Below are 13,102 nucleotides of genomic sequence, written 5' to 3'. Positions count from 1 at the left end.
CAGTTCCATCTCAGGCAGACATACAAATGATGAGCGTTATGGTGATTAGATGAAGGGTCTTGTCACCTGAGACCCTAAAAGTGGTTCCCCCCCTTGGCCTATAAAAGGCTCTCAGAGGCTCCTTGTGTGTAGAAGGCCTCTTAATCTCGTATTTACAGCCATAATCCTGTGGAGCAAGGGCACTAAAATTAAGGCGGTCCCTAGGACTTCCCATCCTAAAGCTACTGCCCCCTACACAATAACCTCTTTGTACCCTTATACAGAAAAAAATCCTCCTTTGTGCCCTAATAATGCCCCCTTAACGCCCCACAGTTATAGTGCCTCCTTTGTGCTCCCATAAGGTAATAATGTTCCCTTTGGGCCACAATAAGGTAATAGTGCCCCCTTTATGCTTCCATTAGGTAAAAGTGCCCCTTTTGTGTCCTAATAAATAATTGTGCCCTCGTAAGTTAGTAATGCCCTCGTTATGCCCGATGTAAGTAATAGTAGACACTTTGTGGCCCCATAAGGCAATAGTGCCCACTTTGTGCATCAATTATGTAATAGTGCTCACTCTGTGCCCACAAGGTAAAAATGCCCATTTTCTGTTCCTGTTAGACAATAGTGCTCACTTTGTTCCCCCTTGTGCTTTCTTTGACCCTCTCTGACAGCACTACTTGATTTATTCGCGGCTCCCTTTCCTCCTTGACTCGTCCTCCTTTCGACTCTGTCACCTCCTTCTGATATTTTGAGCGCCAGAAGGGAAGACGCAGAGCCAGGAGGAGGATGAGTCAGGATGTACTTGAGGATGCCTCTCGAACATTCCGGGAGAGTTGTCAGGTTTGATAAAGCCAGCGGTTGGAGCCCACAGCTGTAGACTAAGAAAAGTGTTTCCCGACCTTTAATTCCTCATGAAGTGTTAGGATGTACATCGGTAAATGTTACTTCCGCTCGTGAAATGGCTGCCCGAGACAAGTAGTAAAAAGGAGAAGTCCAGACGTAAATCCTGCAACAGCTGGAAATTAGGAGCAGCGGGCCGCTAATCAAAGGCTTACTTTTTAACGAAGCGTCTTAAGTTAAAGTTGGAAGGTTTCTAGGTAGCGGTCGGTTCTTTATACTGTGGGCGCACGTACGGAATGAGCCGCGTGCATCACGTCTTGTCACTTAGAGCCGGAGTCTCTCTGTTAATGGCTGGTGAACTGAACATGGAATAAAAGAACGATTTACCTGTCACGTTTCCTGAATAAGAGTGTCTAATAAGGAGACGTTTTATGACATGGAAGGGCTCCGCAGTGTATTATATCACCGGCTACCAGTTACTTTGCCAGCTGCGTACAGACATGTTGCCTCCTGATTCACTCGGTGACAGCGGAGATAAATTTGAACGGACGTGTATCTCATGTTGCCGTTCACATCAGTATAATCACTGTGCCGGCTCTATTCACACTGACTTGTGTCGGCCTGGGATGCATAGAAATGCGCAGATCCTTTTGTAAAAGCTTTTTTTGCTTAACATACATCTCTAAGGCCTTATTCATACCAACGCATTTGCGCAGCAAATTGCGCGTGCAGTACGCAGTGAATAGAACCCACTGATTTCAACAGGTTTATTCACATGAGCGTATTTTGCAAACACATTTAGTTTGCGCAAAAAAATACACAGCATGCTCTATTTCCGTAAAACGTTACACCCATCATGCAAATAAGCAGAGCAAGTGTGCGTGTAAATGCGCTTACGCCCGTGTGAAGTCCGCTAAGGAAATTTTTTGACCCTTATGTGACTTTAAAAAATCTTCATTACGGCCAGTTTTACATTAGCGTATTACGGACACATTTATATGCCCGTAGTACAGACGAGCGTATTAGCGGTCCAACCGCAGGTCAGCTGACCTGAACTCACAGCATCATAATGTATAAAACACTCAGGTGAAGGTGGCCAATATATAAGTCATCATGTAATAAGCCAGCTCTGTTCCTGGGCATTGCTGAAGACAGCTAATATATTGCTAGCAGAGTTGGTTGCTGATTTTATGCCTCTGTGGCAATGGATGGAATTATTACATGGGCCATATAAGTGGATATTGCATAGGCTTTGTATGCCCATGCTGCAGGACTGTGTATGGCAGAATTACGTGGGCTTTGTATGGCAGTATTACATGGATTCTATGTTGATGTCTTGTGGGCTACGTGTAGCATTCGTGGACGAACTCTGTAGGCTGGTACTATGTGGGATATGTCTGTATTACATGAGCTATGTATGCATTATGTGTACTCTGTATGCGAGTACTACGTGGGCTTTGTATGGCAGTATTACATTGGCTGTGCATGCAGGTAATACATTGACGTTGCTCGCTGGTATAACTTTGGCTCCGTACAACTGTATTACATGGGCTGCGTGCTTCAGCATTACCTGGCCTGTATAAAGCAGTATTATGTATCATATAGACAATGTATAGAGCTATTAAAAATCTGCTCTGGGGCACACAAGTTTATAAGGGGGTTGTCCTGCACTTTGTTTTTTTTTTAACTGATGATGTTTTCTCAGGATAGGGGTCCACGACTTGGGATCCCATCTGATCAGCTGATTCCTCGTACCGCTGTCAGTATGGACAGTGCAAGAAGCTGACTGCAGTGCTGCCACTCGGTTTGGTGTTGTTGGCACAGCTCCATTCAACAGGAGCTGAGCTTGCAGTACCAAACTGGGCCACTGCAATTTTGTCAGCGCTATCTGCTTCCAGTGCTGGCCACATAACGTCACCAGGAATCAGCTGATAGGTGGGGATGCTGAGTGGTGGACGCCAGCCAATCATCTACTGATCCTCTATCCTCAAGTCATCAATAGAAGAGACGCTCAAAGACCCAGACAAGTCTTTTAATTCTGTTTTCCCCTATGTCCCAGCGCGGGAGGGGATACATTACCTGCAGATGGTCTTCTGTGATGCCCCAGTTTTGGACGGCAATTTTCTAGCTATCTAATGTGCAATGCTCTCTGATTGGCCAGTGCTGATCATGTGAGCAGCCCTGGCCAGACAGAGAGCAGGTATAGGGCATGAGTAGTCTGAAGATTGTGTCGACCATGTTGGAAGGCTGAAAACAAGACCTGGAACTGGCGGATCAGAGGGAAACCAGAGAAGAACTGCAGTTAACATACCTGCATCCTCTGATACTGCTGCAGGACGTCTTCCTGAAACCGAAGGGTCACTTTAATAAAGACTCCACTTCTATATATTGTGTGGGTTATATACTAGGTGTTGTGCATTATGCTGTATACACACATACACATTGGGGTTGTTTTTGTAGCCGAGGTTCTTGGTGCCTCCATGCCTGGCATATGATTTGTTACGTACCTTGTCTGATCTGCCATACAGGATAAGCAGTCATTTCTTGAATTAGGTTCCTAATTATGTCCTCTTTCCTTCCTTGTCGCAGAGCTCCTTGGATCCGCCAAAAGAGTGAATGTAAATTTTCAAGACACAGATGGGTGAGTAAATTGCCCTTTCACCTGGTATATGGAATATGTAACATACGATACATTTGTTCACTGACTGCAAACAGAGATCTTGAAAATGGTGAGCTACGGAGACAAGCCTTTTAACCCTTTCCAATCCACTGTCTGACCTCTGAAGACCATTATGATTTAAGGCTGTACAGCTCTGATGTTGGAAGACGTCCGTCGGGGTTCTCTTACTGTATATTGCCAGCCTCTCTGCTGTTGGAGCCTATCCAACGTGTCACCTCATGCAGTACTGGCTTTAGCCAGCAGATAGCGCTGTTGTATAACAGCAGAAAAAGAGTAAGCCCCCTAGGAAAACCAGGATACAAATTGGATTGGAAAGGGTAAAGTGTCTTTCTAAGGCCGGTTTTACACGGACAAGAAACTCGCACAAATATGAACCCCATTCTTTGGAATGGAGTGTTATACATTAAAGATGGAGTCCTATAAAATCATGGCATGTCCTATCATTTTGCGCTCCTCAGAGCGCATCGCCGATTGTTTTCAATAGGACAGTAACACGCATCACATGCCCCGCGATGCGAGGTTTCCTATTGAAAACAATAGGAAACACTTGCTGATCCTCTGTTGCGCCTGAAAACCGCCACCTGGGAGCAGGAGCCAGGTAACAGATCTCCGCAATGAGCCTTTCTTGACAGATAGGCTCACCGCAGAGAATTGCGGCAATTTGCAGCATGCTGCAATTTGCCGGTCGCGAGCGGAGAATCGCTATGATTCTCCGCTCTTAGACAGGGGGGGGGCTGCGCTTTCCATAGCGTTGCTATGGAAAGCGTTCACTGCGTTGCTATGGAAAGCGTTCACTGCGTTCCCCGCGGGCGGATTATCGTCGTGGGGAACGCAGTGAAAATTTGCCCGTGGACAGGAGACCTTACACAGGCAAGCTTCACGCACGATTTCTGTACATTGTGAGATGCACGGAAATCACACATGAAAAGAAGTTATTGTTTTCAATGGCTAAATGGTAGCGCGAGAAGGAGAAAACCGCACCATGTTCTGTGTGTGTATGATTCTGCTCAGGAATCACCCATTATTTCCCATAAGAGCCAAAAAAAAACGCGTCGCATTCACATATAAAGGCGATTTTATATTCCCACTAGTAGAACAACATGTGATTTTCATAAGCGTGAAACTTGTATATACAGCAACGTGATGCCATGCATTTTTCTCATGAAACAAATCACAATTGCAGGTAAATTGGCAGGTTTTGCGCTATTAGTACAGGTTAGGACGGATATCGCACCTACCTGCGCCAATACACTCTAAGGGCACTTCACACATAATGAATTTTGATGTGGATTTTGCCAAAATTTCCAGCATATTTTCTGTTGTGGATTTTGGTGCGCAGCAGATTTCACTCTTTCAATTGATTTTGGCACTTTTTTTTTTTTACATGGAATTTGACGTGGATTTTTTTGGCGTAGATTTTCCGCTACAGAAATTTTGCACCAATTCCGCTACATTTGAATGTACCCTGCAAGAGCACAACCCCTGCTCATATGCCCTAATAATGCATAGAAACATCATAGGGCAGGTCCCCCTTTATGACCCAGAACAGAGAGTTGTTCAGTAAAGCTGGGTTCACACGGGGTGGAATTGCCGCGGAATTTCCGTGTGGACTTTCTCCATCGTGGAAACCTGGCTATATATGTCTCTAGTAAAAGACATAGAAATTAGAGATGAGCGAGCGTAATCGCTACGGCAAACTACCCGAGCGAGTATTGCCTTATGCGAGTACCTGCCCGCTCGCCTCAAAAGATTCGGGTGCCGGCGGGGGGCAGGGAGCGGCAGGGGAGAGCGGGGAGGATCGGGGGGAAGATCTCTCCCTCCCTCTCTCCCCTCCCCCCTGCTCACTCCCGCAACTCACCGCTCTCCCCCGCCGACACCCGAATCTTTTGAGACGAGCGGGCAGGTACTCGCATAAGGCAATACTCGCTCGAGTAGTTTGCATTAGCGAGTACGTTCGCATATCTCTAATAGAAATCCATGTTTAACCATCTCCCTCCCCTCATCTACATCCATCGGGGAGGATTCACCCAGTCAAATCAATTAGACATCATAAATTACATTTGGATTCACTTGGTCAAGCAGTCTCTGATGAAGAACGGGCATCCCTAATGCTCCATGCATGCTCAGTATATTAATGTGCTACCCCTCCCCATCTCAGCTCTTCATGTTGCTCAATTCTGATATCCCAGCAGATAAGAGCTGCTGTTATTAATATTGACATCCCCGGCATATAGGGTCCAGGAGAGCTTTTCACTTATTTAACAAGTGCGGGATCTTGCAACATCTTGAAGGAAAAACAATTCTCTTCTATAAGAAGCACAGTCCATAGGGAGAACCAGCACAGAAAATAACAGGTTACCTCTGCGAAACATGTTTTCACATGAATAACTGTGCATATAACAAAAGATACCGAAGATAATATCCTAACTACAAACTAAATCCCAGTACTACAAAGTATGAAAAGGCTAAATACAGAATGTACTATAAGCAATCACAGCTATACATCTATGGTTGCAAGAAATATTACTATTACTTATTGATATTATCACAGATCTTTTTCTTGACCGTTTTTTACTGTGACTTTTAGTGGAAAAATATGTTGCAGTTTTCAATTCACCACTAGATGTCTCTGTGATATTACACACACACTGCAGAAAAGCATCTCACTTTACTACCTACAGCAAGGCTTCATGTATATGGGTGTATTATGACCTTGTACAACCTCCACTTTGTATGGCGCTTGAATAAGTCACATATAGCAATGTGTGGGACAATACTGCGCTTTCTTATACCTCCAAAAAGAAATTTTTTTTTTATGTTGGATCTTGATAAATCTGAAAGAAAGAAATTGTCCTGTGTTCCATCAGATATCATATTCTGGAGTCATTCTTATCTAGAGGCATTGCATTAACCCTAACGCATGATCTTTATACTACAGCGACATGTAGAGGTAACATTTAGTGAGACATGCAGTACCTGAGTACTCCGTTTGCCTCTGTACAACCTTTATACATGAGGCCTTTATGACTGTTGATGAAAAAACACATTACTAAAGATTGCAGTTTCCATACTGGCCACTAGATGTCTACGTTACACATATACAAACTGTAGAAAAGCATCTCCTTTTACAGCCTGCAGTAAAACTGAAGATTTTACATCCTGTAATGTAAGTCTTCATGGTTGTGTAAGGAGACAATTCCATAACGGAAGTAGAATGCCAAAAAATAATAACAATAGATAATAAAAGGAAGAAGAATCCACAATAATAATGTTTAATTCTTCTATATCACCCCGAAAAATCCTGATAGTATCCCTTTAAGAATAACCAGGAATAAAATAGGACATCATTTTTTTTTTGACAAGTCCAATTGTGAATACTCACACAAACAAATGCATAAGAGCGCAGCTCCAGAAGAAGAGGTGTTAATGAGGCCGGGGATAACGGACCGCACTGCACAGAAATAATTAGTTCCTGAATGGTTTATGAGGGAATGAGATTCTTCAGCTCAGAAACCCTGAAGGGTTTTTCAGAACAAGTTGAGCCCCTCATGAATGTAAATAATCACAACACGCTTCTTGTAGCGGCAGATACACTCGCTGCTTCCATCACCAGTAATATTTGCCATTTTATGAGATCAGCCCTGGTGCCTGACAGCGGTCCAGCCTCCGGATTAAGGATTTGTCACTGTTAATTAATATAACATTTGTTTTAATTGACAATTTTGATGGCTACAAAAAAAGTATACTGAAGAGGCCATTTACTGTAAATTCTCATGGCAGACGCGTTTCGCGGACACTACATATATTTCATTCATTTACTCATTTCTTTTGGCATACATTTTTTTTTTTTGCTATTAAGGCTCATTTACAGCCAGACAACCTGAAGGTAAACAACATAAAAAGGCTGCTATTCATCCTGTGCTTCCTAGTTCATGAATAGAATGCCCAGACTACAGTAAAGACTGGTACTCACACAGACAGAGCAGATATACAAAGATGCTACATTGTACATTTGCTTTTCACAGCAGCGCTCAAACCATCTATTGGTTGTATTGGATGTCTCATTTGATTCCATATTATTGCATAGCTTACAATTACTCCTTGGGGAGTTAAAAACATTGACCCACCAATAAAAGTTATTCCCTAACCACAGGAATAACCGGCTGATCAGTGGGGGTCCAACTGCTGGTACCCCACCGCTCCTGTGAATAGGGTTCCTGAAGGTCCCCACATAAATAAATGGAGTTATGGTATGCAATAGAAACAAACAGGCCCCTTAACACCCCACATGGTAATAGTGCCCTCTCTGTGCCCCGCACACTTTTATAGTGCCTTCTTGTATGGTACACAGAAACAGTAATGATGCTACCTTTGTTCTCTGTTACAGTACTTATGCCCCATATGTTCGCCCGACCAACAGTCCCCACCAGGGGCGTAGCTAAAGGCTCATAGGCCCTAGTGCAAAAGTTTATCTTGGGGCCCCCCAACTTCTCAACCCCTTAACGCAGAGGCGTAACTTGAAGCTCCTGGGACCCAATGCAGAACCTGTAACAGGGCCCCAACTATAATGCTTTATCCATAGTACTGGGCTCCCTATATGGAGAAGAGAGGCCTTATGAGCCCCCTAAGGCTCCTAGGCCTAGGTGCAACCGCATCCCCTATAGTTACACTAGTGGTTCCACACTCCTTCCCACATATCTGCTATTTCAGTTTCATATTTCAGGACTCCTTCTGCGGCTGGGGAAGAGGATCAGCATTGGATAATGCTGGGCTCCCCATCCTTCTTGGTGCTACCTGTAAGGGGGGGATGGGGAGTAAGTGGATACTGCCCCTCTGCATTCTGCTGACGGCAGGGGTCACAAAATGAATGATGGAGGAAGTTATAGATGGCTCCCTACTCCATCACTGTATTCATGAGGACACAAGTACAATTGAAATGGGACATACATCATGCCTCGCAGGACAATGGGACAATGCCTAAATTCCGGGACTGTTACGCTGAATCCAGGATGGTTGGGAGGTGTGTACATACATTATATAACTTGCAATGATCCCGAGTTACATCCTGTATTATACTCCAGAGCTGCACTCACTCTTCTGCTGGTGGAGTCACTCTGTACATATATTACTTATCCTGTACTGATCCTCAGTTACATCCTGTATTATACTCCAGAGCTGCACTCACTATTCTGCTGGTGGAGTCACTGTGTACATACATTACTTATCCTGTACTGACCCTGAGTTACATTCTGTATTCTACTCCAGAGCTGTACTCACTATTCTGCTGGTGGAGTCGTACATAGATTACTTATCCTGTACTGATCCTGAGTTACATCCTATATTATACTCCAGAGCTGCACTCACTATTCTGCTGGTGGAGTCACTGTGTACATACATTACTTATCCTGTACTGATCCTGAGTTACGTCCTGTATGACTACTTCAGAGCTGCACTCACTATTCTGCTGGTGGAGTCGTGCATACATTACTTATCCTGTACTGATCCTAAGTTACGTCCTGTATGACTACTTCAGAGCTGCACTCATAATTCAGCTGATTGTAATTGGAACCAGTTAGGCACTCTGCTAACAGCTTCACCGAGTTCCTATAATGCAGAGAGGCATTTAGTTTTTACTACATCGCATTACTGCTCAGGCATGTTATAAAAAAGGTACGAAGATGCAAATGTTATCTGTCTGATTAGAGTGCTGCTCATTATTTGCTACAGTCCTGGTTTCAGGATATACATTTTTCTCTCTGTGATGACCTCACAGCTCATCATTTATACGTCTATTGCTAACAGGACTTATTATTAACTGAATACAATCCACTGTCCTGACATGATGTCCAGGTCAGACCTGACAGACCTGAGTATTTATCCTCCGCCTCGCTACATCACAGAATGTCAGCTACAAATGTCAGCTGTGCTCCCAGTGGGAACTGCAATGCAGGCTTAGAACATTCCTGTAACTGTGAGCTCGGGAGTTTTATGGGGGCGCCACCTAGTGGCTGCTGTCCTCATGAGCTGCTTTTGATTAAAGCAAGCACATCTGGCCAGCTAATTGGAGACTGTCTCAGAATATGGCACAAAAGTCACTGTGTTCTGCATCTGCCAGAATGCTAATTACCTGATTAGCATATGGAAGGGCTGACAGGCGGCGTTTTAGGTTGCCTTTATTTTTATTTCACATACTTTTATATGTTTTCTCTTAATATATAACTTAAATCTTTATATCTGGGGATTCGCTTTACTCGTCAGCACAAGGTTGTTTAGTGGTTTATAGATTGCTTTTAGTTATATTTGTTCAGTGACGACCATGAAAGAAGCTCCCAAAACCTTAACTATGATCCTAAGCATGCTCTTCACAAAGGTTTGACCAGCAGAGGGCAGCAGTGAGATCTGAGAATCTGTAGGGTAGAGTCATATTTTAAGCAAGCTTAGGCTGAGGCACACTAGCTGTGTGTTCGAATGGCACCTGAGAGGTTCAACTTGCATTGGACTGCATGTGGACACCAGTCCATGTGTATGTAATTTACGTTGACACAGCATATTGACATGCATCGGCGAAACAGAAATGATGCCTGCAGATTAGCTGTTCGTCGGGTTGGTCTGCTTATGCACTGAGCTGATTTCTGCAGGAAGCAGACAACTCCATTCTCACTGCAGTGGCCAGGTTTGGTATTACATGCAAACTTACCATGCACTTTGATGAATTTGTGCTGTAATACCAAGCCTGGCCACTACAGTTTCACCCCTTGGCGCAACGATAACCCATTCACAGCAAAGCCAACATTGTCATGTAACTGTCGCAGCTAGCTGCACTCAACTGTGGTCTCTGCGGAAATACCATTAGCTTAGTGCAGTGGCCAGTTTATTACCACAGAGGTAGAAATACCATGGGAGGGGTGCGCTGCTTTCCGTGAGGTTCCTGTAAGGCTCTGCAGCGCATGGGAAACTTGCCAACCCTTCCAGGAGTCTGCAAGGTTTCTTGTTTTTCCGGGAGCATCCCATTTGTTCAGAGTTGGCCTGTATGCCTTAGAGCCAATGATGTAGGGAGCATAATATACCATTTCATCGGCATTTTGGTGAAAAATAAGAAAATAATGTGAATAACAGAATGGTAAAAATGTTTTCCCTTTAAGAATAGTTAAAGGGGTTGTTTGGTTCAGAAACCCAATTTTAGATACCCTATCAGGGCATTTTGAATTATTAAAGGGAAGCTTCACTTTTGGGATGTCCATCAAATGGCCACAGCAGACAGAGGCATTAAGAGGGTCTGTGTTTCTGGAGGATCCAGTTTGTGCATTTTAAGGACATATTGTTCATTTCAATGGTAACTGTGCAGTGCTTCATTTCCCCTGTGGGGGCACTGTGGGGAAGCAGGTTCAGCCACAAATCATCAGAGTACATAGCCTATATTACAAAGTATAAGCACATATTCTGATCACTAAAAGTAGGAGTTTCCCTTTAACAGATCTGTAGACATTGTCAGGCGTTATTTCTGTAGTTAGATGCTTTCTACGGTCACGCAGGATTAGTCAGTGATTGTGCTGAGTTATACATAGCGTGTACAGTACATCAGTGTGGCGGGGCTTCAGATTGTGTGTGTGTGTCTATTGGCAGTGGCTCCTGGCTGCTTTACATAAAACACTGTACCCCCTGGCAGCAGAGCGCGTAATTCCCTGACAACGCTCTGCATCGCCTGGCACTGACTGTGCAGTATCAAGCGGGATGTGCAGAGGGGAAATCTCCATACTGATTTTCTGCTTCAATAACCTGTACAACTTTACTCGACCGTGCCTCAGAATTTACTAACATCAACCCTGATGTTCTAATCAGCATCAAAACAGCAGCAGCAGGTAGCCGCAGACCTGTTAGTCAGCTAATTATCTCTTCATCATGGGCATTGTGCTGTGTTGTAGCCTCTCGTACCCTTAGGCAGAGGGGTAATCTAGGATTTGGAACGCATGTGGAATTTTTATAGCCTTTATGAGACGGAGGTGAGATGGACTGCAAGACTGGCGCAGTGAATGAACATGGCAGCAATGCCTCCTACGTGTAAGGGCCCTTTTACACGGGCAGATAAATTGTTCAGATTCCCACCATCCAGCGACAATGTGAACACTTGTCTTTCAGTGTAAATCCATGCCCCGACTGAACGACAAACAATAATTTGTTCGCTTATCGTTCGCTGCTCAGTTTTTGCAGGCACAAAAACTGAACGACGATCAGCCAGTGTAAACAGGCAGTCCTTCATCTATGAGCAACTGCCTGTTTGTTGTGATTGGAGGTGGACGGGCTGGAACAATCCCTGGCCCGCTCCGCCTCCATTCACTGCAGTGTAAAAACACAGGAACGAGTCAAGCATCTGCACCCGACAGGTTGTGCTGTGCAAAAAGATCCTGATTCTGCTCAGTTCAGGGCTATTAAAAGGGAGTTCCACTTTGGACAAAGTTTTCCTTGCAGATAAACTATTTGTGGTACCTCAGTGCAACGAGAAAGTGTTCACTTCCCCTACAGTGCCTCTACAGGGGAAATAAAGTATTACACATTGTTTATTGAAATCAGTGGGTTATATGTGGTTTACTGATGTGCCGAATCCTCGGGGGTGAAGCCCACAGATACAATAACACAATTCCACCACCAGCAACCAAGTACACATAATATAAACATGCTGTACAACTCATCCCTTCTCTTATGGTGGCCGATGTTCCAGTCCTAGCAAAAGAGGGACCTCTTCTTCAACCATCCATGACGGCAAGACCTTGGATGTATTGATTTCTCCTATTATGAGACTCATTTATTTCTATTGGAACATAGCATCGTATCGCAGAGCATTCTGCATCCATCTTATATTCACATCACTGGATGTTACGTATTTTTCACTCCCTCTGACACACCTCCAACACCACGTGCATAAATATTGGAAAATTGATATGCAAATTCCTGGCTTGTTCTTATGTATTAGCCAGTAACTAGGAAAAGTACAATTCACTTTATTTACCAAAAATTATGTTTTTGTGCTGAAAAATCCCTCCAGAGTGCTGATCACTAGGGGATCTCCCCTTCCTATAATTTGCTGTTTACTGCCTGTTAGCATTGTTATGGGAATAATATAATATCCATATTCCATGTACTTCACTGCCCTGCTCCAAATTGGTTATAATGAGAAGTAGCATGCACGCAATGTATCGGAGTCTGACTCCATGTTGGTCATTCTCCAGTACACTTCTAGTTTATTCACATCATAACGGTACAGATATAGTTGGACATGATGCATGAATACACATGGACGCCCCCAACATCATGAATGGCTTAGTATGTAATGACTTTATGATTAACATATGTTAACGCCCCAGGTGTATGCCGCTACCAAACACGTCACCTCTAACTATATGAGAACAAACCAAACTTACTGTGTTCATTAACCAAGTAGGTTTTCCTTATCAGTGTTTGAGGCCCCAGAGTTCTTTCTAGATAGGTTTCATGTGAAAAAGCTGTGGAGGTGTGTAGCTCAACATTCTGCTTGCACATACCAGCTTAGCATATTGAGCACGTTAACCACTAAGCTGCCAGCTACTTAGTAAGAAGGTAGGTATATGG

At 43.9% G+C, this 13,102-nt stretch overlaps 1 protein-coding gene across 2 annotated transcripts in view; it reads left to right on the top strand.

The window, feature by feature from the left end:
* Positions 1-13,102, top strand: part of CASKIN1 (CASK interacting protein 1) — a 197,648-nt gene that overhangs the window by 126,925 nt on the left and 57,621 nt on the right. For both annotated transcript variants that reach the window (XR_010786424.1, XM_066576569.1), the window contains exon 2: positions 3,409-3,460. Coding sequence is in view for 1 of the 2 variants with exons in the window: in XM_066576569.1 (XP_066432666.1) it covers positions 3,409-3,460 (52 nt within the window). In the remaining variant the exon portion in view is untranslated. The remainder of the gene's footprint in view (positions 1-3,408; positions 3,461-13,102) is intronic.

Source organism: Eleutherodactylus coqui, chromosome 8 (assembly GCF_035609145.1).
Source record: "Eleutherodactylus coqui strain aEleCoq1 chromosome 8, aEleCoq1.hap1, whole genome shotgun sequence".
NCBI classification, from domain to species: Eukaryota; Metazoa; Chordata; class Amphibia; order Anura; family Eleutherodactylidae; genus Eleutherodactylus; species Eleutherodactylus coqui.
This window is presented reverse-complemented; position numbering and strand designations above follow the sequence as displayed.